General features: G+C 37.4%; 1 protein-coding gene across 1 annotated transcript in view; it reads left to right on the top strand.

The window, feature by feature from the left end:
• TMEM131 (transmembrane protein 131) overlaps window positions 1–17,272 on the top strand; it is a 232,751-nt gene that overhangs the window by 63,456 nt on the left and 152,023 nt on the right. Inside the window, exon 3 of the mRNA XM_045980652.1 lies at window positions 14,669–14,709. Coding sequence (XP_045836608.1) covers window positions 14,669–14,709 — 41 coding nt within the window. The remainder of the gene's footprint in view (window positions 1–14,668; window positions 14,710–17,272) is intronic.

The following is a 17,272-nucleotide window of genomic DNA, read 5'->3' as shown; positions in this document are numbered from 1 at the left end:
TTCCCCAGTATTCTTCAGTGGCACTTTATGCATAAGTCAAGGATCCATGGATGCATGAATCTATTTCTGGGCTCGGTTGCCTTTTCTGTTCTATGAAAGTGGAAATTCTTATGGGCCAACATAAAATACAGAAATGCAGTTGTTTTTTATATATTGACTATTACTGCAAACTTGCTAAATTGCTAGTTGTTTCTAAAAACTTATCTGTAGATGCTCTGGACCAGGTCCATAAACTATCATAGTCTTAAGTTAATAACATTGTGTTTCTAACTTTACAATCCTTTTAGTTTTTTAATTCTTTTTCTTGCTTCACTTTACTGGCTACAATCATGATGTTGAATATAAGTGGTATTTGTGAGTATCTTTGACCCTACTTTGATACCTCGTCTCAGAGAGAAAACCTCCAGCATTTCATTAAGTGTTTGTTTAGTATAGTTTTTCTCCACCCCAGTAGATACCCTTTATCATATGTGTCAGTTGGGGTTCTCAGCAAGATCTTGTAGAGTCAGAGAAGTACTAGGGATTTACTTGAGGGCAAGTAAGGAGGAGCAAAAAATAATAAAATTTACTGAAAACAAATTAGAACTAGAATTCTATACGCAGTGAAAATACCCTTCACATGTAAAGAGAAAATAACAAAAAAAAAGCAAACCCTAGGAAAATCTGATGTCCAGAGTTGTTTTGTTGTTAGATTTGCATGTCTGGTTTTCAACAGAAAAAAATACAAAAAAATGTGAAAGTGTGACCCATTCATGGAGGAAAAAAAAAATCGGGATAGAAAAAATTAAAAAGAACCAAACAGGAATACTGAATTGAAAAAATTTATTAGAAGGTTCAAAAGCAGATTTTTTTTCAAGCAGAAGAAAGAATGAGCAAACGTGAAGATGTGTTATTTGGAATTATCTAGGAGGAAGAGCATTCAATTTTTTTTTATGTCTGTTAATAGTTGCTTTATATATTTAGGTGCATGTTTGGTACTTAAATATTTATAGTTGTTATTGCTCAGGTTATCATGACCTAAGCTGAAATTAAGTCAGATGCTTAACCAAGTGAGCCACCCAGGTGCCCCTACATATTTTTATTTTTAATGCTCTTTATCCTTTGTATGTTTGAGCTGCTGAGACCATTTACCTTCAGCCTGAAGAATATTATCCTCCATTATTTCCTTTGGTGCAAATCTTCTGGTGACAAATTCTCTACAATCTTGTCTGTTTGAAAATGTCTTTATTTTTTCTCTTGTTAGGTTGTTTTGTCATGTAGAAAGAGTCCTTCTTTGTCTCTTGTTAGTCTTTGTTTTAAAGTCCATTTTTTTGTGATAAAAGTGTGCTATCTAGCTTTCTTTTAATTGCATTTTGCCTGGTACATATTTTTCCATCTCTTTACTTTCATTCTACATATGTGTTTAGGTATGAAATGAGTCTCCTGTAGGCAGCATATAGGTGGGTCTTGTTCTGTTATCCATTCCATCACCCTGTGTCTTTTGATTGAAGCACTTAATGGATTCATATTCAAAATAATTATTGTTAGATATGTACTTACTGCCATTTTGTTAACTTGTTATATGGTTGTTTTTGTAGTTCTCTCTTCCTTCCTTCTCGTGCTCTTTTCCCTTGCTTAATGGCTTTCTTTAGTGATATGCTTCGATTCCTTCCTTTTAATTTCTTGCACATCTAATACAGGTTTTTGATTTGTGGTTTCTATTAGGTTAATGTACATGCCTTATGCAAATGGAAGTCAATATTAAGTTGATGATCACTTAAGTTTGAATTGATTCTAGAAGCACTAAATTTTTACCCCTCATACCCACATCCTATGTATATAATGCCATACTCTCCATCCTTTTTATTTTGTGTATCCTTTGACTCATTTTTATATATGTAGCTGATTTTGCTGTTGTTGTGCTTTAATGTCTGTAACTTTCTGTAAGTGATGACTCTACTACTTTTATTATGTTTGCATTTACCTGTGAAATTTTTCTTTTTAAAACTCTTACTTCTGATTATGGCCTTTTCTTTTCAGTCAGAGAATTCCCTTTGCTGTTTCTTGGCAGACTGGTTTAGTGGCAATGAACTCCTCTAAGTTTTGACTGGGAAACTCTTTCTCCTTCTATTCTGAATGATAGCTTTGCTGGGTCAGGTATTTTCTGTTGTAGGTTTTTTCCCTTCAGCACTTTTAAGATACTTTGCCACTCTCTTATGGCCTGCAGAGTTTCTGCTGAAAAATCAGCTAACAGCTTTATGGGGTTCCCCCTGAGTGTACTGTTTCCTCTTGCTGCTTTTAAAATTCTCTCTTCATCACAGTTTTTTTGCCCTTTTAATTATTATGTGTCTTAGTGTGGACTTCCTTGGGTTGATTTTGTTGGGGATTCTCTGTGCCTCCTAGATCTGGATTTCTGTTTCCTTCCCCAGAATCAGGAAATTTTCAGCTTTTATTTCTTCAAATAAAGTTCTTGCCCCCTTTTCTCTTTCTTTTCCTCAGATCCCTGTAAGGCAGTTGTTCTTAATTCCCCCAGCCTATTCTCATTTTTTACTGTTCTTTTTTCTTTTTGCTCTTTCAGGTTGTTCGCTTTCCGTTACTCTTTCTTACAGCTCACTGATCTGTTCTGCCTCCTTTAATATGCTGTTGATTCCCTCTAATGTATTTCTAATTTTAGTTATTGAGTTCTTCATCTCTGATTGATTCTTTTTTTATATTTTCTGCCTCTTTGTTGAAGGTCTCATTGAGATCCTTCACTATTTTCTCAAGTGCAGTAAGTATCTTTATGACCATGATTTTGAATTCTTAGGTCTATTGCTTATCTTCATTTCATGTACCCCTTTTGGTGTTTTCGTCTTGTTCCTTCATTTGGGATATATTCCTGTGTCCTCATTTTGTCTAACCCTGTGTTTATTTCTATGTATTAAGAAAAATCATCCCTGTTTTCCAATTTTGAAAGTAGCTGGGTAGTATCTAGTGGTCAGACCAGATGCCTGCCCACAGCCCATTTCCCCGGTCTATCGTTACATGGAACTGCAGTGCTGTCTCATGGTGCCCCCTGAGAGATTTTTGTTGGTGGACAGGGCTGGCAGTCAGATCAGGTGTCTACTCCCAGTTCACATGCTGGGGCTGCAGTTAAACTGGTGTGTGTGGTTATCTCCCCCTTTTCTCAGAGCAGAAGTTACTTTGGAGTGGTACTGGTCCCTTCCAGGACTACTTGCTGGAAGTGACAGAGCAGGAGCCACTTTGAAGACACTCTTACCAAGTAGGGCAGGTTGGATGCAGGCAGATCTGCAGGAAAAAAAGATCTGTGTGGTGCACAGTCTTAGCAAGTAGGGTGTTTTCACTGGCTCTCACAGGTATCCTGCTATTTGGGAGGGTGGGGGACGGAAAGTTCTTTTGTTCTTAGAGAAGTGTTCTAACGAGCCCAGCTCCTCCAGCATATGTTCTGAATAAATAATCATCTTCACATATACCCCACATGCTTTTCAAACTGCTGCTTCTATGAACTATCTCCGGGGGATTGTCTTGTTTTCCCTTTAAAGGCAGGGACTCCGCTTCCTAAGGCCCCTAGCTCTCCCAGAACTAAGACTGTTGATTTTAAGAGTAACCAGAGTAAAGCTCCACTAATCTTAAAACTTGTAAATTTAAGCCCCACTGGTTTTTAAAGCCAAATGTTACGTGGTCTCATCTTCTTAGGGTAGGTCCCCATGTCTGGGGTGCCTGGTGTGGAGTTTGCTCCTAACATTTCCACGTGTTTGTGGTGTCTCTCCTGTTTGTGGCTAGCCTTGCAGGCAGATTGATTCCCGACCACGTTTCTCCCCCTGCTACCCTTTTCAGTGTGGCTTCTTCTTAACATTTAACTGTGACAAGTCTGTTCTTCTAGTCTTCACAGTGTTTTCTTGGTTAGTACACTCATGTAGCTGTTATCTAGGTGTGTCTGTGGGAAAGAGGTGAGGTTAGGATCCTCCTACTCTGCCATCTTCCCAGAAGTCCTCAATAGTTTTTAAAAGATAGATATCACACAGAGTATCATCTCCAATCACAAGAAATCACATGAAATTAGAAATCAGTAACAGAAGGAAAACTGAAAAATTCACATATTTGTGGAAATTACACAAAGGAAATTAAAAACTATAGAGAGATGAATGAAAATGAAAACACAGCATACCAAAAAACTATGTAATACACCAAAAGCAGTGGTAAGGAGGAAATTTATAGCTGTAAATGCTGATGTTAGAAAAAAGATCTCTAATCAATAACCTAACTTTACAACTTAAGGAACTACAGAAATAAGAATAAGCTAAACCCAAAGGTAGCAAAAGGAAAGAAGTAATGAAGATTAGAACAGAGATAAATGAGCTAGAGAATATGAGAAATAGAGAAAATAAATGAAACCAAAAATTGCTTCTTAGAAAATACCAACAAAGTTGACAAAGTCTTACCTATGTGGATTTAGAATGAAAGGCAGCCACATTACTAAATTCAGAGATGAAAGTGGGGACGTCACTACTGATCATACAGAAATAAAAAGAATTATAGGAGAGTACTGTGAACAGTTGTACACCAACAAATTGTATAGCCTCAATTAAATGGACAAATTCTAAGAAACACAATACCTACCAAGATTAAATCATAAAGAAATAGAAAATCTGAAGAGACCTATATAACTGGTAAGAAGAGTCAATCAGTAATCCAAAATCTCCCAACAAAAAAAATTTGCACCTGATAGCTTCATTGGTGAATTCCATCAAACATTTGAAAAACTCCCAATCCTTCCCTATGCTTTTCCAAAAAATTGAAGAGGAAGAGAACATTTCATAATTCCAGCATTACTCTGATACCAAAGCCAATGGCACGACAATGAAGGAAAAGTAGAGATAGTATCCTTTATGAACACTGATGCAAAGTCCTCAACAAAAGACTAGCAAACTGAATGTAACAGCTTTAAAAAAGGATGATTACTGTGTCAAAGCATGGAAGCAATTCAGGGATCCACGGACAGATAATACGGATAAACAAAATGAAGTTCATACATATAATAGAACACTTATCAACCTTAAAAAGGTAGGAAAACCTGACATATGGTATAACATGAGTGAATCTTAAGGACATACACTAATTGAAATAAGTCAGTTACAAAAAGATAAATACTGTATGGTTCTACTTATACAAAGTACTTAGACTAGTCAAAATTGTAGAGACAAAGTAAGAATGGTGCTTGCCAGGCCTGGAAGGAGGAGGGACTGGAGAGTTGTTTAGTGGGTACAGAGTTTGAAGTTTGCAAGAAGAAAGGAGTTCTAGTGATAGATGGTAGTGACGGTTGCCCAACACTGCAAATGTATTTAATGCCACTGAGCTGTACAATTAAAAATAGTTAAGATGGGGCACCTGGGTGGCTCAGTCATTAAACGTCTGCCTTCAGCTCAGGTTGTGATCCCAAGGTTCTGGGATCGAGTCCCACATGGGCTCCCTGATCAGCAGGAAACCTCCTTCTCCCTCTCCCACTCCCTACTTCCTTCTCTTGCTGTGTCTCTCTGTCAAATAAATAAATAAAATATTTTTTTTTAAATGGTAAGTTTAACATTATGTGTATTTTACTACAATAAAAAAGGAAAAAACAAAAATTTGGTGGCAGGTTAGACTTGGCTTATGGACTATAGATTATCAACCACTGTTCTAAATTTTCTTGGGAATGGCCTTAGTGTTTTCTTGAGATAAAGGAAGAGGGAGCTGTGATTTTGACATACACAGAATTATAAAAGTATTCATCTTTCTTTTAAGAAAGTGGTTCTATTACAAAAGAAATACATGCTTGTAAAAAATATGGAAAATTTGGAAAAATAATAAGTCTAAGTAATGTTTATTGGATATTGCCAAGTGCCAGGTTGGCACTTTTAATTCTTAAATACATGAGATAGTTATTAACTACATGATCACTTTTCAAGGGAGATATTAAAGAATAGAGAGTTTAAGTAACTTAACCTAGTAAGTGACTAGTAAGTGTAAAGCTAGAATTCAATACCAAGCTTTTGGACTCTAAAGCGTAAGTTCTAAACCACTGTACTCTAGAGTGGGAACTGGGGAGTTATCCTTATATCCCAATACCCAAATGCAGTACATGTTAATAGTTTCATTTATTAATTTTCCATGATTTTCATTGTGGACATAGCTTTGATTTCTCATTCTGCATAGTCAAGTTTTACAGTATAACAACTGATTTCAATGCCCAGTGCAGTTATTTCTCATCATGTCAAATTAATTGCTTGTTGGAGGTGGAGAAATGTTTGGGACACTAGAAGGCCCTCAGTAGAGGCTAACATCTGTACAGCTCTTCACAGCTGACAGGAAGCCTCCTCACATATTCCCAGGGTTACTTGGCTAGTAAGAGCAGAGCTGGTATTTGAACACAGATTCTTTGGTTTTGTTTTTTACTTCAAATTCTGAGTCTTCTCAGAACTATCTGCTCTCTGTCTCATGCCCATTTTTGACTCTTTACTCTCTTCACATTACCATTTCATACCCTCTGTTTTAAAGATAAATGGTACCAAAAAAGCTAAGTAGTTGGCTCAAAAATAGCCTTAAAAACTGAGAACAAAGAACATCAAAAGATATTAAAATAGTATTAAAATACACAGACATCTCTCACAGCTTATACAAAAACTAGCTCATAAATGATTGTAGACTTAAATATAAAACTATGCAAAAATATATAAAACTATAAAATTCTTATTTTTATTATTTTGGTGTTTTTTTTTTTAAGATTTTATTTATTTGAGAGGGAGAGAGTAAGCAACAGCCTGAGAGGGGAGAGGATCAGAGGGAGAAGCAGGTTCCCCACTGAGCCAGGAGTCCAATGCAGGACTCAATCCCAGGACTCTGGAATCGTGACCTGAGCCAAAGGCAGTCGCTTAACCAACTGAGCCACCCAGGCACCCCCAAACTATAAAACTTTTAGAAAAAAACATTGGAGAAAAGCTTTAGGATATAGGGCTAGCAGAGTACTTGACACCAAAGACTTGATAACAGAAGTATAATCCATAAAGGAAAAATTTGTAAATTAAAAGCTTGCTCTGCCAGAGACCACGTGAAAAAGATAAAAAGCCAGAATATAGACCAAGAGAAAATATTTGAAACCATATATCTGACAAAGGACCTAGTTTATAGAATTTATCAGGAACTCTCAAAGCTCAATAATAAAATCCAGTCAGGAATCAGCAAAGGACATGACCAGACATTTCACTGAAAAGGATGTACAGGTGGCAGAAAGGACATTTGAAAACTGCTCAACCATATTATCCACCCAGAAAATACAGATTAAAACCTAAACTCACAAATTTTTTCATTGTAAGATTATTAGTGTTGTAACCCTTATCTGTGTGCTTTTTCTCTTCCTTTTTGGGGGGTAGGAGCATTTACCCTGTTTTTGCCCATTGTTTGTCAGCATTTCTGCATCATTTTGTATTAGGTATTTACAGTTTATAGTTGGGCTTTAGTTTTCTAACACAATCCTTTAGTCTTTTTTTAAATGGATGAGTTTACCTCATTTCATCGTTCTGTATATATATTTATTCCATGTAATTTTTATCTTTGTTGTTTTCTCTTGATTTAGGAGCTTAATTTTCAGATACACATTTTAATTATGTTTAAACCTTTATTTCTCAAATTACTTCAAAAACAAAATCGTATCTATTGTGATCTTTCTCTTTTAATACCTAGGGTGTTTTGTTGGCATGTGCTGAGATTTTTATTCTTGTTTATTATGATTAAATCATTTTTCTGTTTTGTGGATTACACTTTAAAAACAACATTTACTTTCTGCTTTTCTAATCTTATTTCCACAGTTCCTTTGCCGTGACCATCTGCCTATCTTTCACAAGACAGCTTCCTCATTTGCAATTCTTCATGAGTAATCTTGTTGGCCAGATTGTCTTCATGAAGAATTTTTCCCTCTTAAGAAAGTGTACATGGGTGATAAACTTTCTGAGTTCCCTTTTAGTCAGCTTCACATAAGAACCACAGTGTTGCATGTTCTAGAATTCTTAGGTTACATTCTTTATTGAAGTATGAGTGACACACAATCAATTGTATGTGTTTAAAGTATACAGTTTGAAGAGTTTAAATATTTATACACTTGTGAAACCATCACTGCAATCAAGATAACATATCCATCGCACCCAAAAGTTTACTTGTGACCCTTGGTAATCCCTCCACCCTCACCCTCCATTTCTAGGCAGTTTCAATCACTGTTCTGCTGTCACTATCGTTTTATACTATAAACCATTTTATATAAATGCATTCACACAGAATGTACTTCGGTGGGGGTGGGGGTGTGTCTGACTCAGCATAATTATTTTGTGATTCATCTATGTTGTATCATCAGTTTATTCTTTTTTCTGCTCAAATGTTATTTTTTGCTTTCAAAAATGTTTGCATTATAAAATGAAAAAGAAATGTTTAAGGAAACAAGAAACTTTCCCAGTCTTTATTCTCTTTTTATTGCTGAGTAGTATTCCATTGTGTAGACATACCACTATGCATTTATCCATTCACTTATTAATGGAAATTTGGGTTGTCCCAGAATTGACCTGCTATAGACATGCTATGAAGATAAAACTGCTGTAACCATTCTTGTGCACATGCTTTTCTTGTGTTTGTCTTGCGTAAAGCCCTAGGAGTGGAGAGGCATCATCATATGGTAGGGGTGTGTTTAACTTTGTAAAAAATTGCCAAGCTTTTTCTAGAGTGGTGGTTCTATTTTACATTCCCACTGACAATGTATGGAAGTTGTAGTTTTTCCACATTCTCTCCAACTCTTAGTGTCTTTTCAATTTTGGACATTATAATAGATGTGTAGTATATCATTATAGTTTAAATTTGCTTTTCCTTAATAACATGCTGAGCACCTTTTCATGTGATTAACTGACATTTTTATAATTGCTTATTTTAAAAAATGGTGTTGTTTTTTAAATTTATATTCACAAGTTATATGTTCAGTATACAAGTCTTTCATCAAATATGTGATTGCAAAATTCTCTCAGTGTACAGTTTGCCTTTTCATTTTCATAACAATGTCTCTTGGTGAGCATATTTTAAAAATTTTTATGGAGTCTAGTCTGTCAGTTTGTTGTTTTTTTTTTTGCAGTTAGTTGCTTTTGTCCTGTTCATAAAATCTTTGTTTCCAGAATTGCAAAGATAATCTCCTATGTTTTCTTGTTGAAACTGTATAATTAGTTTTTGTGCTTAAAACTATAAGTATAAAAGTAATTTGAGTACATGGTGTGACATAAGGATAAAGGCTCAGTTTTCCCTTGCATAAGTTTGTCCTGTTGTTCCAGCACCATTTGCTGAAAAGATAAAGGTTTCTCCATTGAACTAACTGCATTGATGCCTTGTTGAAAATCAAATGACTGTACATGTGTAAGTCCAGTTTTGGACTTTCTCCAGTTCTCTTGATCTGTTTGTCTTATCTTTATGGCAGTAGCACACTGTCATCATTACTGTAACTTTTTAAAAAATTGTAGTAAAATATATGTAGCATAAAAATTACTGTTTTAGCCACTTTAATTTTATATAGTTCAGTGACATTGAGTACATTCATATTTGTTTTTGCATCACTACCATCCAGCTCCAGAACTTTTTCATTATCCCAAGCTGAAACTGCTCTGTACTCATTAAACAATAACTCCTCATTCCCTTCACCCTAACCCTTAACAACCACCATTCTACTTCCTATCTCTATTAGCTTGACTGTTCTAAGTACTTCATATAAATAGGATCATGTAGTCTTTGTCTTTCTGTGACTGGTTTATTTCATTTAGTATAGACTTCGTCTTCAAGGTTCATCCATGTTGTAGCATATGTCAGAATTTTCTTCCTTTTTTTAAAGGCTGAATAATGCTCTGTTTTACATATAAACCACATGTTGTTTGTCCATTTATCCATCAGTAGACTTGTATTACTTCCACACTTTATTGTGGACCGTGCTGCAATGAACATGGATATCTACATATTTATTTGAGTCCCTGCTTTCTGCTTTCAGTTCTTTTGGGTATATGCCCAGAAGTAGAATTGCTGGATCATGTGGTAATTCTATATTTAATTTTTTGAGGAACAACCATACCATTTTCCACCATAGCACCACCTTTTACATTCCTGTTAACAGTGCACAAGGATAGCAATTTCTTCACAACCTTTCCAGCACGTGTTATTTTCTGGCCTTTTGATAGTAGCTATCCTGATGGGAGTGAGGTGGTGTCTTATTGTAGTTTTGATTTGCATTTCCCTAATAGTGATGTTGAACATCTTTTCATGGGACCATTGGCCATTTGTATATTTCTGTGGAGAAATGTTTATCAGGCTTGCACCGCCCCCCTTTTTTAAAGATTTATTATTTTAGAGAGCAAGTATGCAAGCAGGGGAAGGGCAGAGAGAAAGGGAAAGAGAGAATCTCTGGCAGACTCCATGCCAAGTGGAACCCAAAGCAGGGCTCAATCTCAGGACCCTGAGATCATGACCTGAGTCAAAATCAAGAGTCAGACACCTAACCTACTGAGCTGCCCAGGCCCCCGCCCACCCATTTTTAAATCAGGTTTGTTTATTTGCTATTTATCAATAGCAAAGTTGAATTTTAGTGCTTCTTTATATATTTATATATTAACCCATTATCAGATACATAACTTGAAAATGTTTTCTCCCACAATAAAAAATTTGGGGGGCTCCAGGAAGCTCAGTGCAGTGTCTGCCTTTGGCTCAGGTCATGATCTCAGGGTCCTAGGATTGAGCCCTGTGTCAAGCTCCCTCTCCTGCTGCCCCTCCCCTCGTTTGTGCTTTCTCTCTCTCTCAAATAAATAAATATTCTTTTAAAAATTTTTTTCATAATGAAAAGTTAAACATTTTTAAGCACAGAAAATAAGAGTTAAGAATGAATACCCATTTACCTACTGAGATAGATTATTAACATTTTGTTGTATTTGTATTTATATACACACATACTTCCATGTACATGCAAGTCATATTGCTGAAACATTTTAAAGAAAATTACAGACATCCTGACACTTCATCCTCACCCAAGGTTTCACTTTCAAACACTAAGGACGTTTTCCCACATCTGTCATATTTCTTCATATACAGTCTCCAAAAATACCATTGTGAAATAACATATATTAATGGGAAAAATAATGCCCCAACTCTTCTGCTTTTTCTAATTACCACCTAGAAGCTAACCTTTTGGGATAAGTTCACTGATGATATTCCTTAGAGTTTTGGCATTTTCTCACATATCATTATTAAGAACTTACCTTCCTCAGTTGTCTACCAATTTCTTGCTTTCTGTCTTGTTCTCCTCTCCTCCATCCTCTCTACACTGCCACCAGAATAGTGTCTTTAAAATTAAATCAGACCATGTCTGTCTCTGTCTCTCTTACTCCTTCAGATCCCTTGTATCACATATAGAGTAGATCAAATTTCAAACTTCTTACCATGGCTTCTTACCAGGACTCAGCATAGTCTAGCCCCCATCCAGCCCTCCAACCTCATTTTCTACTTTTCTTCCCCCCATCCCTCTGAGCTCCATCCAAATAGACCTTCTGTCTGTTTCTTGAATGTCCAGGCTCTTTTCTGAAGTCGGATCTGTGTGCCTGTTATTTTCCCCACCACTACACAGCCTTGTTTCCACACACAGCTTTTTTTTTTCCCCCATTTTATTTATTTTTTCAGCGTAACAGTATTCATTCTTTTTGCACAACACCCAGTGCTCCATGCAAAACGTGCCCTCCCCATTACCCACCACCTGTTCCCCCAACCTCCCACCCCTGACCCTTCAAAACCCTCAGGTTGCCCCATCCTCCCACCCCTGACCCTTCAAAACCCTCAGGTTGTTTTTCAGAGTCCATAGTCTCTTATGGTTCGCCTCCCCTCCCCAATGTCCATAGCCCGCTCCCCCTCTCCCAATCCCACCTCCCCCCAGCAACCCCCAGTTTGTTTTGTGAGATTAAGAGTCATTTATGGTTTGTCTCCCTCCCAATCCCATCTTGTTTCATTTATTCTTCTCCTATCCCCCTGCCCCCCCCATGTTGCTTCTCCATGTCCTCATATCAGGGAGATCATATGATAGTTGTCTTTCTCCGATTGACTTATTTCACTAAGCATGATACGCTCTAGTTCCATCCACGTCGTCGCAAATGGCAAGATTTCATTTCTTTTGATGGCTGCATAGTATTCCATTGTGTATATATACCACATCTTCTTGATCCATTCATCTGTTGATGGACATCTAGGTTCTTTCCATAGTCTGGCTATTGTAGACATTGCTGCTATAAACATTCGGGTACACGTGTCCCTTCGGATCACTATGTTTGTATCTTTAGGGTAAATACCCAGTAGTGCAATTGCTGGGTCATAGGGTAGTTCTATTTTCAACATTTTGAGGAACCTCCATGCTGTTTTCCAGAGTGGTTGCACCAGCTTGCATTCCCACCAACAGTGGAGGAGGGTTCCCCTTTCTCCACATCCTCTCCAGCATCTGTCATTTCCTGACTTGTTAATTTTAGCCATTCTGACTGGTATGAGGTGATATCTCATTGTGGTTTTGATTTGTATTTCCCTGATGCCGAGTGACGTGGAGCACTTTTTCATGTGTCTGTTGGCCATCTGGATGTCTTCTTTGCAGAAATGTCTGTTCATGTCCTCTGCCCATTTCTTGATTGGATTGTTTGTTCTTTGGGTGTTGAGTTTGCTAAGTTCCTTATAGATTTTGGATACTAGCCCTTTATCTGATATGTCGTTTGCAAATATCTTCTCCCATTCTGTCAGCTGTCTTTTGGTTTTGTTAACTGTTTCCTTTGCTGTGCAAAAGCTTTTGATCTTGATGAAATCCCAATAGTTCATTTTTGCCCTTGCTTCCCTTGCCTTTGCCGTGGTGCCTAGGAAGATGTTGCTACGGCTGAGGTCGAAGAGGTTGCTGCCTGCATTCTCCTCAAGGATTTTGATGGATTCCTTTCTCACATTGAGGTCCTTCATCCATTTGGAGTCTATTTTCGTGTGTGGTGTAAGGAAGTGGTCCAATTTCATTTTTCTGCATGTGGCTGTCCAATTTTCCCAGCACCATTTATTGAAGAGGCTGTCTTTTTTCCATTGGACATTCTTTCCTGCTTTATCGAAGATTAGTTGACCATAGAGTTGAGGGTCGATTTCTGGGCTCTCTATTCTGTTCCACTGATCTATGTGTCTGTTTTTGTGCCAGTACCATGCTGTCTTGATGATGACAGGTTTGTAATAGAGCTTGAAGTCCGGAATTGTGATGCCACCAACTTTGGCTTTGTTCTTCAATATTCCTTTGGCTATTCGAGGTCTTTTCTGGTTCCATATAAATTTTAGGATTATTTGTTCCATTTCTTTGAAAAAAATGGATGGTATTTTGATAGGGATTGCATTAAATGTGTAGATTGCTTTAGGTAGCATAGACATTTTCACAATATTTATTCTTCCAATCCAGGAGCATGGAACATTTTTCCATTTTTTTGTGTCTTCCTCAATTTCTTTCATGAGTACTTTATAATTTTCTGTGTATAGATTCTTAGTCTCTTTGGTTAGGTTTATTCCTAGGTATCTTATAGTTTTGGGTACAATTGTAAATGGGATTGACTCCTTAATTTCTCTTTCTTCAGTCTTGTTGTTGGTGTACAGAAATGCAACTGATTTCTGTGCATTGATTTTATATCCTGACACTTTACTGAATTCCTGTACAAGTTCTAGCAGTTTTGGAGTGGAGTCTTTTGGGTTTTCCACATATAGTATCATATCATCTGCGAAGAGTGATAGTTTGACTTCTTCTTTACCAATTTGGATGCCTTTAACTTCTTTTTGTTGTCTGATTGCTGAGGCTAGGACTTCTAGTACTATGTTAAATAGCAGTGGTGATAATGGACATCCCTGCCGCACACACAGCTTTTTTACACTTAACCACATTCAGTGTAGATATGATCTCTTGAGACAGGCCTTCCCTCATGATACATTGAAACACATCACGTATTTATTTTCTTTCACAGTACCTTTCCAATATTTTCATAGTTCTTTCATATTTATTTAGGTTGTTTTAAAGATTTTATTTATTTATTTGAGAGAGCGAGAGAGCACGCACACAGAGGGAGAGGGAGAAGGACAAGCAGACTCCCTGCTGAGCAGGGAGCTCAATACAGGACTCAATTCCAGGACCCTCAGATCATGATTTGAGCTGAAGGTAGACACTTAACCAACTGAGCCACCCAGGTGCTCCTATATTTATTTAGTTTTAAAATGGCTCTGCCCCCACACCCTTGAGCTCCATGGCGGCAGGAGCCGTTATACACCAGCACCAGCCACACAGTTGGTAAGCAGTGAGCAATGAGAGGCACAGCTGGCCTCCCAAAGTGATTGCATAGCGGACTCTTCTCACAGGATGTATTGGTTTAGCAAACTCTTAAAAATCACATAACTCTGTGTTCTTTTCATGTATGTTTAAAATTTAATCCCCAGTTATTCTCTTACTGAATTACATAATGTGACATATCATTTCCTATGATTTAAGGATTGGGTTTAACCTGAAAATCTAAGTGAGTATATGATCGAAGTTGAAACTGCAGTATATTTTGGATGTTCTGTTTGTCTGTAGTAGAAAGGTTTCAGTATTTTCATTGTTTTCTTCCTTTCACAGACTGAGACAACACTTGGACTCAGTTCGTATCAACAGAAAAGGTAAGGAATATATGTATATTTTATAACATAAAATTGTATGTATTTATTAAGATACTAACATAATTTCAGTTCCTTTTGGGGGATTCCAGCAATACTGTCCTTCTCTTGCACCACCTTTTTTGGTGAAGAGGAAAAAGCAAGTTATAAATCACATTATATCATGTATTTCAAGTGTGGAAAACCAGGTTGAGATCTGAATTTGCAGGTGAGGTATCATATAGGCTTTCTCCCCATGATATCGGGGGAGGGTCAGCTTTGTAACTCCCTAGTAATTTCCCCTGGCTGTTGCTACCTATTATGGACTGACTGTTCCTGCCCTTAGTTACCATAAGGTGTCTGCCTGCAGGCCTCTGGGGGAGGAGCTCAGAGCTGTGAAACATAAGTCACTGAAAGAGACCCCTTTTGAACACAGCTTCTCTGTGAAAACAAACAAGGGAGCTGTTTTACCCTTAGGTATTATGAAAATAGGTACATGCATGTGAATTTGAAGATATCCTTCTCACATCCAAATTCTTTGGTCTTTTGGTAGCTTCTCACATCTAAAGGGAGACAATACAAACAGAAAGTTACTATCCTGATGAACTTCCATACCCAGTGAGGGTCTGTACCTGGTATTTAAAGGAGAATGAGAGCTGTGAATTAAATATCCTTGAATGTCCTTGGCCTAGTGAAATGCAGTTTTCATCAGCAAAGAACTTTATTCTGAGAGAGAAGTAGCACATACTCAGAGTAAGACAATTAAAACTCAACTTCATAAATACAATAATGAAACTCCTTCAGTATTCACTGGTTTTGCTTTTTTCACTCTCAGATCTGCAGTAACATGACCCTACTTCCTCACTGTTCTGTCCGTCTGCCTAATTTTATATGCCCTGTTGAGACCTGCTTTACACCATGAACCCTACCCAAAAGACACACCCACCACTTACACTAAGATGTAGACTTCTCCGCTCTCATATTATAAAGCCTCATGCCACCCTTCTACCCCTCTACCCCTTCGCAAATATTTTTGGGACTGGGGTGGATTATTTCCAGAATACTCCATGTCTAGCCTGATGCCACCTTGGCTAGACCATCTGAGAACACTAGAACCCCCTGACTCCTCTAGAGCTAAACTAGTTGGAAGAAAGGCACACCTGTTATCTTGTGCTACTTTCTTATTACTTTATCCCAGCAGTTAGGAAATTAGCTATGAAATTATATTGGCCACATTTATGAAGATGATGTTATTCATCCATGATCAAGATTTGGCTTTAAGTTATTTTCCTAGTATAATGAAGAATTTACATCAATACATAATTATATTCTGATCTCATGTTCCACTTATCTGTGATCCACATCTGCCTGACAAACTAGCCCAGTTTACTGGCATAGAGCAATCATATTATTATGCTGTCAGACTGTGTAAGCCAGGAGTTTAGACAGAGCACAGCAGAGACAGCTTGTCTGTGCTCTGTGGTGATGGGGGCCTCAGCTGGGGAGACTCTATAGCTGGAGGCATGTTCACTCGCATGCTGATGTTAGCTTGTTACCTGGAATTCAGCTAGACTGTCACCTAGAATGCCTACATTTGGGCCCTTCTGTGTGGTCTTTTCACAAAGACTTCTTTGGGCTCCCTCACAGTATGATAGCTGGATTTCAAGAGTGAACATCCCAAAGAGAAGCCAGTAAAAGCTGTATCACTTTTTTTGACCTTCACTCTGAAGTCATATAGTGTTACCTCTGTTGGCTGCTGCTGTTCAACCAGTCGCTTAGGTTGGTCTTGATTCAAGGCATGGCCTATCATATCGGAGAGTTAGGGAGGGCATCAACATGCAAATTTGGTGGGGAATACAATCCATAACAATATACAGGCTTAAATTTAGATTTTGAACCTAATATCAGCTAACAAAAAACTAAAGGACTATATTTGTGACTCACCCTTAATAAGTTATTTTAAAACATACACATGACATGGAAAAGCAGATACAGCCTCCGCACTTACAAGAACATAATCAGAACATAGCTTGCACACATTTAGCTGGTTTTTTTTTAACATGTGGCTCAGTGCTACACAAAGTAAACACTGCCAGAGCTCTCCTTTAAGTAAGAATAACTTAAATAAAATTGCATATGTAAAATAAAGTGTGAATGAAAATATAAGTATGCAGTTGTGTAACAACAGAAGTTGTAAATAAAATGTGTAGTTGTAAACACAACAGAAATTATAATTTTTTTCAGTTTAAAAAACTATTCTGTAAAAATGTCAGCATTTGGGTTTGGGTTTCAAAATTTGACTAAGGTGAAAGTTACATGATTTCAAAGGATTCTAAGTACAGGAGACCCTAATAGGTAGTGTTATTGAGCCCCTTGTTTGACACACGAGGAAGCTGAGACCCTTTCATGCTTGCGGTGAAAGCAGCAGAGTTTCAGTTAGAATTCGTCATCTTCTGATTGCCAGTCCTGTGTTGTGTTCACTCTGACTGTGTGCACAGCAAGTATGTAGTCCTTCTGTATTCCCTGGATTTTCTTTTTCAGCCAATATTCCTAGAGGTTTCTGAAAGTATCTGCTCAGTGCTGGGAC

The sequence above is a fragment of the Meles meles genome, chromosome 16, assembly GCF_922984935.1.
Source record: "Meles meles chromosome 16, mMelMel3.1 paternal haplotype, whole genome shotgun sequence".
NCBI lineage: Eukaryota > Metazoa > Chordata > Mammalia > Carnivora > Mustelidae > Meles > Meles meles.
The sequence above is the reverse complement of the archived record's forward strand: the minus strand, read 5'-3'. Positions and strand labels throughout refer to the sequence as shown.